The 18,346-nt window shown below is 46.9% G+C and overlaps 1 protein-coding gene across 6 annotated transcripts in view; it reads left to right on the top strand.

Annotated features, from left to right (window-relative positions):
• FRMD5 (FERM domain containing 5) overlaps positions 1-18,346 on the top strand; it is a 129,011-nt gene that overhangs the window by 86,759 nt on the left and 23,906 nt on the right. For 4 of the 6 annotated variants that reach the window (XM_077919113.1, XM_028706129.2, XM_028706128.2 and 1 more), the window contains exons 2-4: positions 13,524-13,628; positions 15,063-15,105; positions 16,674-16,752. In XM_077919113.1, coding sequence (XP_077775239.1) covers positions 13,524-13,628; positions 15,063-15,105; positions 16,674-16,752 — 227 coding nt within the window. Of the gene's footprint in view, positions 1-13,523; positions 13,629-15,062; positions 15,106-16,673; positions 16,753-18,346 lie in introns of those variants that run through there. The other 2 variants (XM_028706130.2, XM_028706132.2) reach the window with 2 other exon arrangements.

Raw genomic sequence — 18,346 nt, forward strand, 5'->3', positions numbered from 1 at the left:
CTTTAGATCTGACTCCTTGTAAGTGGAGGGAGGTTGGTTTTGCCCCACCGTTTAATTAACATGGTGAGGAAAGAAAGCGACATCCCTTTTCTAGATAATTGTTTTTAAAAACGAGGCAGCCTCTGGTTTGGAGATGTCGCTGGGGAGGCAGATTTCCACTCCTCGGCTATTAGGTTCCCGCATGTATTAATAACTCAATTTTCTGTAATAATGGGGTCGCGGCGACCTGTGCTTCCTTCCTGCAACCAAGAGAGCGGAGGATCTAAATGGGAATTTGGATTTTCTCTGAGCTGCTCCCGCTCCTTCCTCTTCTCATAACTCCTCAGATGCCAGAAGTTGCAGTGGCCCGCGGTGATGCCAATCCCCAGCCCAGCAGGGCTGCCTTATCCAGACAAATAACCCAAGTGTGGGTAATGGGACACAGATCCCAGGGGGTGGAAGGAGCGTCTCTTTCCCCAGCGCTGACGGATTCCTTATTAAAGTCCTTCATGGCAGGAACTCTGCTTTCCTGACACATCCTCTGTTGCCTGGCTTGTTCCGCAGGAGGCTGCCTGGAGGCTCCTGCGGCTTCTGCCGAGTGCAATGTTGTCTTTTGAAAAAATGCATTCTGAAGCATTCCTCTGCGCCCCGTTCATTATGAATATTTGAATGGTGCTAAGTGGCTTGTTCTGGCGGCACAAACGTGTCTCCGGCGTGTCCTTAATTGGGAGCCACGGAGGAGCAGGAAACAGATGGCCACGACTGGCAGAGGGATTGATGCACCCTGGGCTCGGGGGCAAATGAGGCCAGCGCTCCTGGGTTTCTCCTTTGTTTTGGAGGAGGTGCCTTGGTACAAGCTGGTTAGGGCTTTTTCTCCAACTCTGATGGCTTTGGGGGCAGAGAAGGAAGGAGACCTGGACTGCCTCTTCACTCACTGTGAACTGTTAAACTCCAGAACTCGCTCCCACAGGAGGCCACCAACTTGGATGGCCTTAAAAGAGGATTGGAGAAATTCATGGAGGAGGAGAAGGCTATCGATGGCCACTAGCCATGATGGCTGTGCTCTGCCCCCACAGCTGGAGGAAGCAATGCTTCTGAATTCCAGTTGCTGGAAACTAAGGAGGAAAGAGGGGTCTTGTGCTCGAATCCTGCTTGGGTGTTTCCCATTGGGGTATCTGGTCAGCCACTGCGAGGACAGAAGGCTGGAATAGATGGACCATGGGCCTGATCCAGCAGGGATCTTCTTAGTTTTTATGAACTGAAACACAGGAAGTTGCCTTAGACCAACACCACATTTGCACCGTACATTTAAAGCACTATGACACAACTTTATTTTTAATTATTTTAAAAATAATTTTATTTTTCAGTTTTTCAAATTGACGGCAATAACCGTCAAATACGATTGCATACATAGTTGTAGTTGTTTAGACTTCCCTCCTCCCCTTCCTTGGTTCCCTATACAAACATATACAAACATTTGCAAAAAACGGTATCTCTTCCTTAGCACCTTTTGTTTATCACTCTTTGTAAGTCTTCCAAAGTCACCTTTTAACCACTAGATTTTGAATTAATCCTGCTAAAGTATTGAAATGTTTACAATATATTTTTTAATAATCCACATGTCTACCCCATTCTTTAAGTTCTTTCTTCTTGAATTCTTAATCTTCCCGTACGTTTTGCCATTTCTGCATAGTCCATTAACTTTACTTGCTTTTCTGCCTTTGTTGGGACAGTGTCCTCTTTCCACCTCTGGCCAAAGAACATCCTGGCAGCTGTGGTTGTATACAAAAATAATTTTACCTGTCCTAATATCACTATGACACCACTTTAAACAGTCATGGCTTACCCCAAAGAATTATGGGAGCTGTAGCTTGTTAAGGGTGCAGAGAGTTGCTTTTTGTTGTTTAGTCGTTTAGTCGTGTCTGACTCTTCGTGACCCCATGGACCAGAGCACGCCAGGCACCTCTGTCCTCCACTACTTCCCGCAGTTTGGTCAACTCATGCTGGTAACCTCGAAAACACTATCCAACCATCTCGTCCTCTGTCGCCCCCTTCTCCTTGTGCCCTCCATCTTTCCCAGCATCAGTGTCTTCTCCAGGGAGTCTTCTCTTCTCATGAGGTGGCCAAAGTACTGGAGCCTCAGCTTCATGATCTGTCCTTCCAGTGAGCACTCAGGGCTGATTTCCTTAAGAATGGATGCGTTTGATCTTCTTGCAGTCCATGGGACTCTCAAGAGTCTTCTCCAGCACCATAATTCAAAAGCATCAATTCTTCGGCGATCAGCCTTCTTTATGGTCCAGCTCTCACTTCCATACATCACTACTGGGAAAACCATGGCTTTAACTATACGGACCTTAGAGAGTTGCTAGGAGAAACCTATTCTTCTCCCAGAGCAGTTTAACAATCAATCCCTCTTCTCAGGGAACTCTGGGAATTGTAGCTCTGGAAGGGGAATAGGGGTCTCCTAACAATGCTAAGCACCTTTACCAAACTACAACTCCCAGAATTTTTGGGGGAGGATGGAGAAGAGTCCAAGAACAAAGTGGAGGGTTTTCAGCATGTTGACATTTGCCCAAATGAGCAAGAGAGAAGTTGGAAAGGGGAATCTGTCCCACTGAGAGCACCTGGTGAGAGGGTGAAGGCAGATGAAAGACTTTTGAAATCCAGCGCACGAATTAAAATTTAAAGAGATAAAGACTCTAATTTGGGGCTTAAGGAACCAAGAGGCACTTGAAGCTCATTTCTCTTAAGTAAGTTCTCTTCCTGCGGGCTTATATAAACATATGGAGAAAAAAGACCTCCCATAATGAGCCTTGAAGGGAGAGATTAAAATGTCAGTTAACAGGAAGGAGGATTAGAGAGGAAAAAGGAATTAGCCTCAAAATGTATTTGCCTCAAATATGTCAAGATCACCACTTAAAAGTTGAGATTAAAGATTGAAGAAACTTTGCACCCTTCCCTCCCTTGACTTTCTGAGCAGATCTGTAAGCACAGCAAGAGTAGTGATGATGTAAGAAGTGCCCTGAAGCTGCAGGATGAGGCCGAAAGGAGCCCGTCTAGTTCTGCTTCCTGTTCTCACAGTGGCAAACCAGATACTGCAATGGGAAGCCCACAAGCAACAGCAGCTCTCCAACAGCAGTTTTCCAACTTATGGTATTAAGAGGTAGACTGTCTCTGGGCATGGAGGTTCTGCTGTCATAGTAGACCTTCTTAAGATGAGAAGCCCACATGCAGGACCTGAGGGCGATGCATCTGGATGGTACCAGAATGGGAGAGGCTCCTGCAAACCACCCTTAGATCAAATCTATGCTGCCAGGTGCCATAAGAAAGCTGCAGAGATAGCACAGGATAGTACGTACCCTGGAAATGATCTCTTTCAGCTTCTGCCTTCTGGAAGAAAGTATAGGGTTATAAAGACCAGGACTAGCCATCTGAGAAACAGTTTCTACACAAATGCAATTCTGGTTCTAAACGCAGCATAAGGGGTCTCTATAGGTAAAGGTAAAGGTACCCCTGCCCGTACGGGCCAGTCTTGACAGACTCTAGGGTTGTGCGCCCATCTCACTCAAGAGGCCGGGGGCCAGCGCTGTCCGGAGACACTTCCGGGTCATGTGGCCAGCATGACATCGCTGCTCTGGCGAGCCAGAGCCGCACACGGAAACGCCGTTTACCTTCCCGCTAGTAAGCGGTCCCTATTTATCTACTTGCACCCGGGAGTGCTTTCGAACTGCTAGGTTGGCAGGCGCTGGGACCGAGCAGCGGGAGCGCACCCCGCCGCGGGGATTCAAACTGCCGACCTTTCAATCGGCAAGCCCTAGGCGCTGAGGCTTTTACCCACAGCGCCACCCGCGTCCCTCAAGGGGTCTCTATAGTATAGTGTATTTTAAAATGGGGTTTCAGGGTTTTTAGGGGTTTTTGAATGTTTTATGTAGATTTTCAATTTCGTTGTTCTGTATGGGACAATGACAATAAAGGTATTGTATATCATATATGAATAACTCCACAGCCTTTGCTCTGTAAGCCTAAAAAACAGCATCAACATAAGAAGCAGCTGCTGGATCAGGCCAATGGCCCATTTTGTTCAGCATCCTGCTCTCAAAGTGGTCAACCAGATACCTGTGGGAATTCCACAAGCAAGGTTTCAAGCACAAGAACCCTCTCCTTTCCTGTGGTATCCAGCATTGCTGCCTCCAAAAAACAGATTTGGTATCTGTTGTGTATTGAGTCAAAGGATTTTATATCTGTATTATTATTGTCTGTATTTGCATTAGGGTAAAGTAACTGCCTTTTGGTTCCAGAGGGTACAGCTACTATTGGTTCATTTAAGCTGCTGTATTTGGATCCTCTGTCTTATTGGTTTCATCCAAAAGGCAGGACTGTGATTGCCTGATATTGTTCCCTCCAAAATGTATCCTTTCTAGCTAGTTCCCTGTCCCTATAAATGTAGCTCTCCCCTCCTCAGGTCTTAGTCTTGTTGGCTTTAATAAAGAAGTGTTACTAGAGAACTGTCTCCAGCATATTATGTCAAGAGAGCTGAAATCACAAACCCCACGTCACAACAGTATCATAGAATTGTAGAGTTGAAAGGGGACCACGTGGGTCATCGAGTCCATCCTCCTGCAATGCAGGGAACTTTTGCCCAATGTGGGGCTCAGACCCACAGCCCTGAGATTAAGAGTCTCGTGCTCTAATAACAGAACTGTCTGCCCAATCCCCATCACGTTGCTTGTGGCTCTGAGGACTGGCAAGGCTGATTCTTTCAGCCTTGGAGGTGGTGCCGTCAGCTGAGCTCGCTTTGTCCTCACCTGTGCCTAGTCATGTCCTCTTCAGTCACACACAGCGAAGTGCAAGGCAAGGAATGAGCCAGGCTGCTGCGATGGAACAAACCAATTTGGCAAAATTGAGTGGGGGGAGAATGGTATTTGCATGGGCGGGGATCTTGTCGGTGGTTTAACCAACCATCACCTTTGCAGAATGGCTTGGTGACTAACAGAGCCTCCCAATTGCCTGGGCTGGATGGTGTCATTCGCTTGCAGAGGGCTGATTAGGAGATCTCATCCCCAACTGCCTGAAGCTGGCGGCATTATCAAAAGTAATTACATAAATACCACTGTGACACCAGCCAGAATCTCATTAATTTCTCTTTTATATCTAAAGAACAATTGAGTTGCAGTTAGGAATATTAATGCCATCCTCCTTGCCTGAAAACCTGTGCAGGGAAGATTGTACCCAGCATATCCTAAAAAGGGAAGCAAAAGAGAACTCCCTGCCTGCTCCAAGAAAGCATGTTTTCTGCTGCTCGAGGGTAGGATCCGAACCAAGGAATTCAAATGACAAGAAATAAGATGCTGAAAAGCATTGAGGTCCACCTCCAAGGGTCTCCCGGTGGTTCCCTCACTGCGATAAGTGAAGTTACAGGGAACCAGGCAGAGGGCCTTCTTGGCAGTACTGCCCTCGGAGTGGAACAGCCTCCCATTAGATGTCAAGGAGATAAAGAAATACAGAACTTTTAGAAGGCCGCCCTGTATCAGGAAGTTTTTAATGTTTGACATTTTACTATGTTTTTATCTGTACAGTGGTACCTCGGGTTAAGTACCAGTAATTAATTTGTTCCGGAGGTCCATTCTTAACTTGAAACTGTTCTTAACCTGAAGCAACACTTTAGTTAATGGGGCCTCCTGCTGCCGCCACACCGCTGGAGCACAATTTCTGTTCTCATCCTGAAGCAAAGTTCTTAACCTGAAGTGCTATTTCTGGGTTAGCGGAGTATGTAACCTGAAGCGTATGTAACCTGAGGTACCACTGTATTGTAAGCCACCCAGAGTGACTGGGGAAACCCAGGCAGATGGGCAGGGTATAAATGTTGTTGTTGTGTTTGCCTGGGTAGACAGAGAAAGGGTTGTCTGAGTACATGTAGGTACCTGTGAGCTTTGCAAAGCCAATTGTACAAAGGGAACAGTCACATCATTCATTGCTCTACCTGCCCATGCGCCACACTCCCACACCGCCAGACGTCTACCCATGAGGGAATGTGGCTTTGGAGTTGAAACAGGTTCCCCCTTCCTGACTGAGGCCTTGCCAGCCTCCCAGTTGCAAGAAATATCCCCACTGTCGCAAGGATGGGCTTTTTGGAAAGAAAGCAGTGTCTGAAGTGAGCTGCTCTTTCCAGATGATTATCTTAGAGCAGCTGCTTCCTTGGAGCTGGTTGTCAATAAAATGAAACCCACAGGGTCAAGCTCCTCTCTGATCCATGCAGGCAATCTGTGCGCATTTGCACACACAGGCCGGTGTTCCTAGTGGTGGAGACGTGTCTATTATCCAGTGTTCAGTCAAGAGTGGCTCCTGCATTATTCCCCAGGGATGGGAGATCAGAAGCAGGCAGAGCGGTTTGCTTTTATTGTGCCAACCCAAAATGATAAAAAATAATAATCTCAGGAATATGTAGAGGAAGCTGATTTGAAACGCAAATACTGTAGTAACAGTCTGTTTGCAAAGGGGAAGTTGCAGATGATTGAAAACACCTGCATTTTGCACTGTCGTGGAGCATTTGCAAATGCTGAGAAATACCCAATTTCAATAACCCTCTTGGTTTGCTCTGCTGCTGAGCCAGCTCCTGGTGCTCAGGTGCAACAGCAAAGGGTGCAAATGGATGGAGACCACCTCTTACCCCCAGTTGGTGCCCAGAGGCAGCATCAGTGCTCTGGAATGAGTTTGCCTGCTTGGTCCCTGCTGACAATTTATGTGGAAATGTTGTGTCAGGGATTTCTGAAAGACTGGTGGTGCTTATTGAGCCGCTTTTGAACTGACATAGCAATGGGAAAGCAAACGCCTTCCTTTTTGCCAACCCCCGTTTCCAAATTGCAAAGGACTTAACACTCAAGTTAAGAGAGCAACCAAACAACTAAGACAGATGGAAATCTCATTTCTGTAAGATGAAAAACAGCGATCCCAAAAACCTCCTAATCTGGATCTCTGGAAGGGACTTGCCTCCCTTTTCAAGTTGTTACTTTCATAAGAATGCAGAGAATTCCTTGGAGGACACATTCTTAATGATTAATTTAAAACCTGTTTAATTCAAGTTAGGGAGATCAAAGAGGAAACAATTTTATGCATATCAGTGTTTGCTTTTTGACACTGGAACCTCATTTCTCTGCAATTCAGCAGGATGCGGTTTGACTTGTTTTCTGTGATGTTTTCTCTGTTGAAATTGAAATGGAAAACATCTTGCAGGCATCAGGATGAACTCCGAGCATCTTCCCCCTAAAAATGCTTTTAAGAAACATTGAAGCAGGTTGGAGAAGAGAGTACGGGCTGCTGCCTGCTAGTGTCTGTTTCAAGTGGAAATCCTGCAGCCTCTGGTGCCTTCCTGGGTTATTAGCAGCATTTGCTGTCACTACAGTAAAATACTATTTAAAGTTGCTGCAACAATATCAGAAGAATCCAGCTTTCAGGCTTTGCATGGCTGCCCAAGCAGAGAGAGAGAGAGAGAGAGAGAGAGAGAGAGAGAGAGAGAGAGAGAGAGACAGAGTTCTCTATTGAATGAAGCATAAAGTTCTGCATTATAACTTTAGATCAAATTTCCAAGAAGGTGCAAATGTTTCCTTTCCTCCGCTTCCTGGGATCTTGCTGTCTGCATGCGGAAATAATGAAAAACATTACCATTTGTCATGGCAAGATAAAAAAGCAATGTCCCAAGGGATCTTGGAGGATCCTGCCACCCTCCTTGCTCAGGATGGAACTACAGCATCCTTGACAGATGCTGTCAAATCTCTGCTTAAATATCCCCAGTGAAGGAAACGCCATCACCTCCTGACCATGTCTGCCCCATTGCTAGATGACCCCTCTGGCCTCTGAGACTTTTTCTCACTGTCTCATAATACTATCTATTTCTTCCACACTGTTCATGATCTTATACATCTCTGCCATTCATGTGGAACCGGCTCTGTTACAGGTGCCACATGATACCCATTCTATATTTGTAATAAATCAATATTTTCATAGGGGAGTACTTAACGCTTCGGGACTCCCTGCCTGTTGACATCAGGCAAGTGCTTCTGCTGGACTCTTGTTGCCACCTGCTAAAAACATATTTCTTTATAGACATGCCTACCCAGATACGCAGAATGTGGATGTGTTTTTTAATCTGTTTTTAGTTTACCACTGATTATTAATTCTTTTTGAATGCTTTAAATGGTTGTTTTATTTTTTTATTTTTGTATACTATTGTGAGGTTTGTTTGATTTTACAATCGGGCAGTGATGCCATTTCATTAATTAATTAATTAATTAATTAATTAATGGCATTGATTGCCCTCTCCTCCATGTATTTGTTCAATTCTCTTTTAAAGCCATCTAGGTTGAGTGGGGTACAAATAACATTATTATTATCAGTGCTTTTCCTCTAGGAAGAAAAGGTGCCAGTACTGTGTACCCTTGAGTACCGCTCAAGGCACTGATTATCATCATCATCATCATCATCATCATCACCATCACCACCACCACTATCACCACCACCATCATTATTAAACTTCTATAATGTCACCTCTTACATGCCTTTTCTCTAAACTAAAAAAGAAATCCTAAAAGCTGCAACTTTTCTTCATAGGGGAGTCATTCCATCCCCTTGATCGTTTAAATTACTCTTAAAGCCTTTCCCATCTCTACAATATCCTGGGGCGACCAGAACTGTGCACCATATTCCAAGTGCAGCCGCACCATATATTTGTGTAGCAGTGTTAAGCAGCCCTTGCTAAGCTTCAGCATGTGCTTCGGAAGGCTGTCTTTGTGATCTCCGGCGGGATGCCTGCTTCATTGCCTCCGTGATAACACACAGCCACATTGCACGTGGTGTAAGGTGCCGTTGTAAAAGAGTGTGGTGCCCATTAGGGGCTGCTCATCCGTGAAGGGGAGTAAGTGGAGGCAAGGTGGTGATTCACGGCTTAATCTTTGATTGATCCAACAACCCCAAGGTTCCACATCATGTGTCAAAAAAGAAAATGGGTGTCTTGTTCTAACAAAGCCTCTTGAACCAAACCATCAGACGGTTTTCAATGAAGGGATTGATGTACCTAAACAGAGATGTCTGTGTGTGTGAGGGGAGGGGGGGAGAGGCTGCTTTGACAACAGCACACAGTCCTCTGGTTCCAGCGTTGCTGAAAAGAGTGAGACGGCAGCACAGACGTTTCCTTCCCCTACATATAGAAACCTCAGAAATGTGGTTCTGTTGAAAGAGGCAAGCCCTTGTGGGCCCTTTTTCCTGCCTTCCTCTTCAAAGACGCTTCCAGGTCAGCTTGCAAAGAATCGTAGAACAGTTGAGTTGGAAGGGACCCTAGGGCCCAGGTGAGCTTCCTTGGGGAAAGGGCCCCACAACTGAGGCCACTGCAGATAAGCCCCCTTTGAAAACCCTGCAGCCACCTGAGCTGATTGGGGAACCATCCATCTTTTAGGTACCCTTGTTCCAAGTCTTGATGGGTTTTCAAAGACAAGGCTAGTCCTTTGATTCTAGGATATTGGTTCAGCTGGATATTATTAGTGGCTCAAAGGAATGAGATGTATGAACTTTAAAATGTCTCCTTTTCTTTCTCATAATTGCTTTTAAAGAACGAAAATTCTCGGGCAAAATCTCTTTCTCTGCAGCAAATGATCAGAGCAACAATGGAGAGGCAGGTCCATGCATCAAGGGACAGGGAACTTGGCACCTTCTGCTGTGGCCCTGCTGGCTGAGGCCTGGGGGGTGTTGAGGCTATCTAGAGGGCTATTGATACCCCCCCCCAGCTTTGCTGCGTTTGACTCCTGTCAGTGCTGCTGAGTGCTGGATAACAATCTTGTCTTTGAAGGCAAAGACTGGAGCAGTGAAGGAGAGCATTTGCCTGGGGCTGTGTGATGCCTGCGGGTGGGAAGCAGGGCAGAGGCCATGTCCCTGATGATCAAATTCTTGCAGCCAAGGAGCAGCCTCCTCTCCTGTCCTCCTGAGGCAGCTGCAGCTTCCCTTTGATTTTGCTGGTTTTTAGGGGGCTGCAGCTTTCACAGCTCCAAGAGTGCAGGTGCTGTGTGCACTGTCTGTGTTTTGTTGAGCACATTTTGGCCCTGAGCATCGGCTAGAGGAAGCTAGCCTGGCCCAGAGGTCTAGCTTAGCCCTCAGCCGGGCTCCACGCCACCATGCACCCTCCTGCTTCTCCTTGCAGTCGTGGTGGCCTTTGTGAAGCTTGGAGAGTTGTTTGCAAAAGGTCACCTCTCTCAGCGAGCAAAATGGGAACATCAAGCTTGTCATTGCAGCGGCAGCCGGAATCCAGGCAGGGCTTGTTGACGATTCCAGATGCAGTGACATTTAGCGGCAGAGACCCCGGAAAAGAAGCAGTGGCCCAAGCCACGGGGGGCTCCAAAGTCACATGGCACAACTCGCCATGGCTGGAGGCTGTTTGATCACTTACAGCCCAGTTGCTCAGTCCATGTGCAAGAAGGAGGGGAGGCACGGATGCCACCAAGCCAGCCAGCCAACACCTCCCCATCCCAGCATGTGCTGTGTGAAAGGAGGAGGATTAGATCTCTATCAGGTCAGCAGCCCCACATTCTGTCTTGGCACATTCTGTCACAGCAGCCAAGCAGTGCCCTTCTGCTTTTATAAGCACTAAGAGAAGGCAGTGGGGGGGGGGCATGATCTTTGGAGATACTGGACTTCATGAAGACAGCACATTCCTGCATGTGCGTAGAGGAATCATGGGGAGGATTCTGGCCTGAGGATCTTGCTAGATGCTGAACCCAAAGGAAGCTGAGCCAAGTGCATTAATCAATCAATTAGCACAATTAATCAGTCCACTGGCTGCAGACGCAAGCTGTATTTTCTGTCTTCCCCTGGCCTCTTCGAAAGGGCATTTGGCGCTTTCGCGACACAAAGCACTCAAAAGTATCCCAAACAGGTTTCCAGAGAGGATTTTGTTTGGAGTTCGCTGCTGCAGAGAAACTGTGGTTGTCGAATGCACCTAACTCCCCTGGGTGTGCATAGGATGGCATTTTAACTTGGCTGTGAATCACTGGACTGATTTAATAGAACACCATAAATTGCTTGGAAAATACAGGATTTCCTGGATGGCAGGCGGACACAGGATGGAGGGAGCCAACAAGCTGGGCTCAGGGCTGCAATTCTCCCTAAGAACTGGTCCAAGTTAGAAACTGAGGCGGACTAGAAGGGCCATTGGCTTGATCCATCGGAGCTCTTCTTATGATGGGCCAAAGGCAGCATTTTCACGCATTTCTCTGCCTGTTTTTGCCTCTGCTATGTGGCCCCCAGAGGACTGCCTGGAAGGGAATGTGGCCCTCAGTTTAAAAAGGTTTCTCTTCCTTCCCCTGTGCTAAATGGTTAGTTGTAGATTTGGGCTCCCTTTACCATGAGTTCAAAAGGGAGGGGGTGCTGCTGTCTACACACACACACACACACACACACACACACACACACACACACACCCTAAACAGGCAGCTCTGAACGTGTGTGAACTGTGAAGTGCCACACTTAGTATTGGTGGCCTCTTGACAAGGCTGCCTCTTCCCCAGCTGATCTTCCTCCTTTCATTTCTCCTTCCTCCCTTCTGGCAACAGTGAATATTCCTAACAGAGCTTGAAATTAAACTCAATCTTTATCTCGGTCTGCTGCACTCTCCGCCTTGCAGGGACGTCGTCGAGAGTGCCCTGAAGGGAGCCGGGAGGAATAGGAAGGAGCTGCTACCAGATTCCCCAACAACAGCAGGGAGAGGCGCCCACACTGGGGGCCCTGCAAGGGCCAGGGAGGGGGTTGGCAATGGGTTGCCCTCCTACCTTCCGTGGTTGCTCATAAAAATGGGATGTGTCTCATCTAGACAGAGTTGATGGGAGGTTAATGATATTGTAGAGTTGGGAAAGGTTTAGATAAGAGCAACCAGAATGATTAAGGGGGTGGAGCGAATCCCCTATGAAGAAAGGTTGCAGCCTTTGGGACATTCTAGTTTAGCGAAAAGACACATAAGAGTCAACATGATAGAAGTTTATAAAATGGTGCATGGCATGGAGGGAGTGGGTTGAGAAACATGTTTATTGCTCTCTCCCAACACAAACTTATGGACATCCAGTGAACCTGAATATTGGAAGCTTCAGGATAGATAAAAGAAAGACCTCCTTCATGTTGCTCATAGTTAAAACTATGGAACTCCCTCCCACAGGAGGCAGCGATGGCCACCAACTAGGATGGCTTTAAAAGAGGATTACACGAATTCATTGAGGAGAGCACTATTGATAGCTTTGAGTCATGATAGTTATGTTCTACTCCAACTGGAGTTATGTTCTACTCCAACTGGAGGCAGAACTGCCTCTGAATACTAGTTGGTGGAAACTGCAGGAAGAAAGAGTGTCTTGTGCTCAAATCCTGCTTGTGGGGTTCCTGCAGAGCTCTCTGTTAGGCCACGGTGAGAACAGGATGCTGGACTAGATGGGTCATTGGTCAGAAATTATGGGGGCTGTAGTCCAACAATGTCTGGAGAGCACTACAATAGCTCCCTGTTGTCTAAAAGGTATAGACAGTGCCAACTAAATCAATAGACAGTGCCAACTAAATCAATGGCTGGCCTGCTTAACAGGGATTGAGTGCTAGTTGGGTGCTTGGCATTGCAGAGAAGACAAGGAGTGATGTGGTCTCTGCCGGAAGGAGAGCTCTGCCTCCGGTGGGCAAGAGGCAGGTGGAGGAGAAATGCCAAACATGGCAGCGGACAGTAGAGGGGAAAGCAGAAAGTGGGTATTGTAGAATTAAGGAGATGGAAGAGGTCATTTATCCACCCAGCGGGTCTTCTGGGAAGGATGAGGATTTTGCAGAGCCTGGAGGTTGGATATATTGGCATTGCTGTCAAATGCTCCACCATCAGCAGTGCATTTATCCTTTCTTTACCTGCTGGAAAACGGTAAACCTGACATTTGTAGTTTAAGCACTGATCTCCCTCGTTTCTATAGATTTGTGTAATTACTTGTCTGTTGCCAATTCCAGATCTGTTCAGAGCATCGTTCTGCCTATGTGCAAGAGGTTGCTTCAGCACAAGGTGGGATTTACCAGGAGAGGTGTCCCTGGCCAAACAATGGTCTGAAATGGCTGGTTTAGCCCAGGGAAGCAGTGAAGGTGCCTCAGAGGGTTCCAACCTGGCTTTAGCAAAAGCTGATGGAGGTCCAGGGTCCCTTTCATAAGCCCAGGTGCCCTGGGGTGGGACTCATGCTATCGTGTCCCCTTGTCCACATATCTCAGCGATTCCATGTCATAGGAAGCTGCCTTATGCTGAGTCAGACCTTTGGTCCACCTGGCTCTGCATCATCTACACTGACTGCCAGTGGCTCTCCAGGGTTTCAGGCAGGATTCTTTCCCTGTCCTACCTGGAGATGCTGAGGATTAAACCTGGGACCACCTGTCTGCAAGGCAGATGCTCTGTAACTGGACCCTTCCTGCTTCATGAGGAGTATGTGTTCAGGCCATTTGGTAACAGTCACGGTGGTGGCTATTGTTCCCGCTCTGATCAGGGTCCTTCCTTTGTTTTGCAGAGAGATGCAAAAGGACAGTACCTCTTCGACCTCCTTTGCCATCACCTGAACCTGCTGGAGAAGGACTACTTTGGGATCCGCTACGTGGACCCCGACAAGCAACGGGTGAGTCCTGCGGTAAAGGCCCCAGCAGGCCCAGCTTGGTCAGGCTTCAAAGCTAGGAGTGGGAGTTAGCAAGGCCTGGTGCTGCAGTGAAAGCAGAACAAATAAATTATGCAGAAGCAAAAGCACTCTATGCAAATTGGCTGGCTTTGCAAAATTTATTCAGGGTGCAAAATCTGACCTCCTTGCTCTGCAGCATGGGGCTTCTTGGTTGCCTGCCATTCAACTGTGAGCCAGCCCTTCACTCCAGAGAGAGAATGCAAAATGTGGATACAGCCCCAACTCCTGCTTCCTGACCGTGGGGGTTGGGGGGTTGGTTGGTTGAGGCTGGCTTTGGTTTTTCCAGTTTGGTGCTCTGCTTTCCCCTCTGCAGGGACCCTTCCCATTACTTGACTTAGTTGTCAGGGTTTATATTATTAATTACATTTATATCTCACCTTTCTTCCAAGTCACCCAACTTGTTATTTTTAAATGAAAAGCAGCCCTGGGATTGCTGCACATTTGATCAGAGAGGATGCATACTGTACCCCCCTCCCCACTGGACATTTTCTTACTTAAAATCCCCTAAGCTGCTTTGGCAGCAGTGGGGGGGGGGGAGATAATTGCATCTTTGCTTTCATGGGTGGAAAAACAGTTGAAGGGATCTCATTTCAAACAGGGGGAAAATGGCCCATGCGGAAAAGGTTTGTGTGCTTATTTATGTAAAGTGTTTTACTTAGCTCTGCATTCAAAAAGGCTCCCAAAAGTAAATCAGTAAGAAATGAGACAGACCCTGCCTTCAGGCTTTCAATCTAAAAGATGTGATATGAAAGGAAAATGAGATGAGGAGGGAAGAGGGAAAAAACCAATAAACCTAATCACTGATTTTTAAAAGTCTCGTAGTGGTTCCAGCTGGGGTGGACACAGTTCAGGGAGGGAGGGAAGGAGCCAAGAGGAGCTGGTCTCTAAGCAGAACTGATACGGTGGCCCTGTTTCCCTTCTCTCCCTCTATGGCAGCCTGATGAAAGAACTGCCGATAGTGACAGCTGAGGCAGAGGAAGAGCTGGACACAGCTGGTCTCTCAGCAAAGCCAGTGGAGTGGTCCTGCTTCCTTTCTTCCATTGCAGCCTGATGGAATGGTTGCTGCTACCGTAGGTGGTAGCTGGGGAGCCAAAGGCTGCTGATCTTCCAAGAGATCCAGTGAGATGGCCATCCAAAGCTGTGCATCTTTTCCCCTTGGCCGTTCCTCCAATCCAAGTTGCAGGCTGCCTCCGTAAAACAACACAACGGCCAACCAAAACATCCCAGTAAGACTGCCCCTGAAACTCGCCCTGGTCCATCTAGGTCAGGACCCTTTGTTAATCCAGTTTGGTTGTCTGCATGAGGCCCTCCCCACAGGTTTTGTAGCTAGTGCTTTTCTTCCCCTCCTTTTGAAAACTGGTTTCTTCTTCATTTCAGCACTGGTTGGAATTCACAAAGTCTGTTGTGAAGCAAATGCGATGTAAGTATTGCCTCCTTAAGAGAGCCGAGACAGTGAAGCAGCCCCTGATGTGATGGAGGGAGCAGCTTTCGATTCTGCCAAGGGGGTTGGGGGTGGCATGTCTTTTTGTTGCAAAGTGTTTTTGAGGTTTTATTACAATCAGGTTGTATTTACATTTTGTTGAATTACTAAAATAAAGTAGGAGAAAAAGGCTTCTGCACTGGTCTGGATAGTGCTTTATAGAGTGACTCCCCTACGAAGAAAGCTCGCAGCATTTGGAACCTTTTCGTTCAGAGAAAAGGCAAATGATAGGTAACATGGTAGAAGTTTATAGTTGAGCATGGTATGGAGAAAACCGATAGAGAAAGGTTTTACTTCCTCTCATAAGATTAGAACTCGTGGACATCCAATGAAGCTGAATGTAGGAAGATTCAGGGCAGATAAAAGAAATAACTTCTTCATGAAGCACATGAAAAGAAGTATATCTTTATGCAGCACACAGATAATGTATGCACTTCCCTCCCACAGGAGGCAGTGATGGCCACCAAGTTGGATGGCTCTAAAAGAGGATTACACCAATTCCTGGAGGAGAGGGCTTTGGATGGCTGCTAGCCACAATGCTTATGCTGTGTCTCCAGAGTTGGAGGCAGTAACGCTTCTGAATACCAGTTGCTGAAAACCACAGGAGGGGGGAGGGCTCTTGTGCTCGGATCCTGCTTGCAGATTTCCCATGATGGGCATCTGTTTGGCCACTGTGAGAACAGGATGCTAGACTAGATGGGCCATTGGCCTGGATCCACCTTTGGGACTCTCCTTGTGCAGGAATGTCCTCATGGGACATCATACTTTCCTAGTATTTTCTAAGCACCTTTGGACTTTAGGAGCTACCACACTTGCTTCTAAGGAACTAGCTGATCCCACTTCTCACACCATGCATTATTCGACTTGACTTTTTCCTGTATTGGTGTTTTTTTAAACCCACAAACTCCAAACAAATCTGTCTCTTCCTAATAACATCACTTTGCGGCACAGAAGGCTCATTCTTTCTTCTGCACATGTGGCCATGGGTTGTATGTGCACTTGTGTCTGTGTCCAAGGGCAAGTTCCTCATCATAAGCTTCACCTCTAGTTTCAGCCATTCAGTTTCCTCATTAGACATCTTTTTGGGTGTCCAGTTCCCAGCCTAGGTTTTTCCTTTCTGCTCTTCAGCTCCCAGAGCGGCTTGCAAATATCAGCAAAAAGAAACCCTAAGCCCTCTGGCTTACAGTTGAAAAGTTATGGCACAAAAGGAAAGCGGATTGATGGGGAGGAGGAAATAAGTGCTCTTTCTTAGTACAGAGTTGTTTCAATGACTTGCTAGAGTGGTCATTACAAAGATGAGCTTGCACCAGGAGGAAGAGTGTATTTGCTCACTGGAATTTGAGTGTAGCGTTTGGGAAGACGGAGTTAGGGGGACTGGCGAGCTGTGCCTTGTCCCTGGATCTTGCCTGGAGGGACAGGCTTCTAACAGGCCATGGGTGGTGGTGGTGGGGAGGCTGCTGTTGATTCTCCAGCTGATATGCTAATCATGATGCTGTTCTCTCCTGCAGCACAGCCTCCGTTCACCATGTGCTTCCGGGTGAAGTTCTACCCTACCGACCCTGCGGCCCTGAAAGAGGAAATCACCAGGTAAGGTGTGGGGGGGTGCCTCCTGTTGGAACTTGCGTTTGGCCGAGCTACTCCTCCGGTCAAGCCCTCCGACGGTGATTAACGACCTGAGCCTTTGATGAGGCTCCAGGCACGTTCCCTCATTATGCAGAGTATTCAAGCATCAGCAAAGGATGAGAAATAGGAGCTACTTTGCTAAGAGTTTTATTTCTAACTACGCACACAGAAAAGAAATATACATCCTCTCTCTGTGAAAGCAGAGGGGCAACTGGAACAAAGGAACAGGAAACCAGTAATATCAACATCCGTCTCCCGTGAGACTTCCAACAGTCTGGAATCTCTGGAATGTAAACCGAGTCTTGTGACTCCAAGCACTGCACAGTGGCACAAAACAGAAATCCAACACCTCCCACATCATTGGGTCTGGCCACAAAAGGAGCTGATTGTGATGTGGAGGATCCTTGGGCATTTTGCAAAGGAGTAGCTTTGCCTCCTCACTCTAAAGACATAGAAAGTGTCTGCATATTGAGACATTGTGGAGACATTATAATCTGCCCTATACCCAGTCAGAACTTGGGTCCATCTAACTTAGTACTGTCGACCCTAGAAGCCCCTAGGGTTTTAGGCAGAGGACCTTCCCAGCCTTGCCTAAAGGGGCTCCTTCTGCATACAAAGCAGGTGCTGTGCTGCTGAGCGACCAACTCTCCCATCCAAGGCACCTTTCTTTACTGCTGTTTGGTTCACCAAAAGCAAGAGTCCCAGATTTTCCTGATGTTGCCATTTTGTAGAAAAAGAGCTTTGCGGAGCCTTGGAAGCAGATGATCCACTTAACCATTTTCCTGAACGCAAAAAAAAAATGTTATTTGACAGTCAGGACACTGATTTCTTTGCAGACTCCCATTGTGCCAAGTCAGCTTCTCTGATTGTAAGAGAAGAGCGATTTAGGTTCTTCTCAGAGAAATTGTGTGTGGCGATGAGCTCTTGCTCATTTGTATAGCAGGAAACAAAGTCATGTCTGGGGTTGTAAAGCTGCAATCTGTTTCATAAATTGGAAGCCAGGTTTTCTTCTCTGCTCCTCTTATATCTCAGGTATTTTTAAAATCTAGAAGACTATTCTGAATTTTCAAAAAAATGTAGGGCATAATATTGTTTTTGATCAATCTTCACCAACACTTGCTCTACTTTTAAAAAAAAAACTGAATGCCACTTAATATTAATTTGCAAGATGTGATGTTCTGTAACTGTTTCTGGGGGCCCAGATGTCCTTCTTAAAAGATGACAGAAGAACGTTAAGAAGAATAGTCATGGTTTTGCTTGAAGGAGGGAAGCAGGATGCTCATGAATCAATAATGGCCACCTGTTCTCTATCTCGCTCTCCCCTCCCCGATTTCACAGTGTTCTACTGGGCTGGGACGGCTTCACCTGGCCTCCCCTGACTTTTCCTCCAAAAAAAGCCTCTTGCGAGGTTTAAACTCTCTAAGGTCTTAGTCCAGAATTAGAATGCCATACTTTGGAACAGGGAGTGATTTATTTTGGCAGTGCAAAATGTCCAGTACTGAATGCCTCAGGGTGAGGCTTTGGCCAGCTGCCCTGGCTCCCAAATTTGTGGTCCTCC

This window comes from Podarcis muralis, chromosome 14 (genome assembly GCF_964188315.1).
Source record: "Podarcis muralis chromosome 14, rPodMur119.hap1.1, whole genome shotgun sequence".
NCBI classification, from domain to species: Eukaryota; Metazoa; Chordata; class Lepidosauria; order Squamata; family Lacertidae; genus Podarcis; species Podarcis muralis.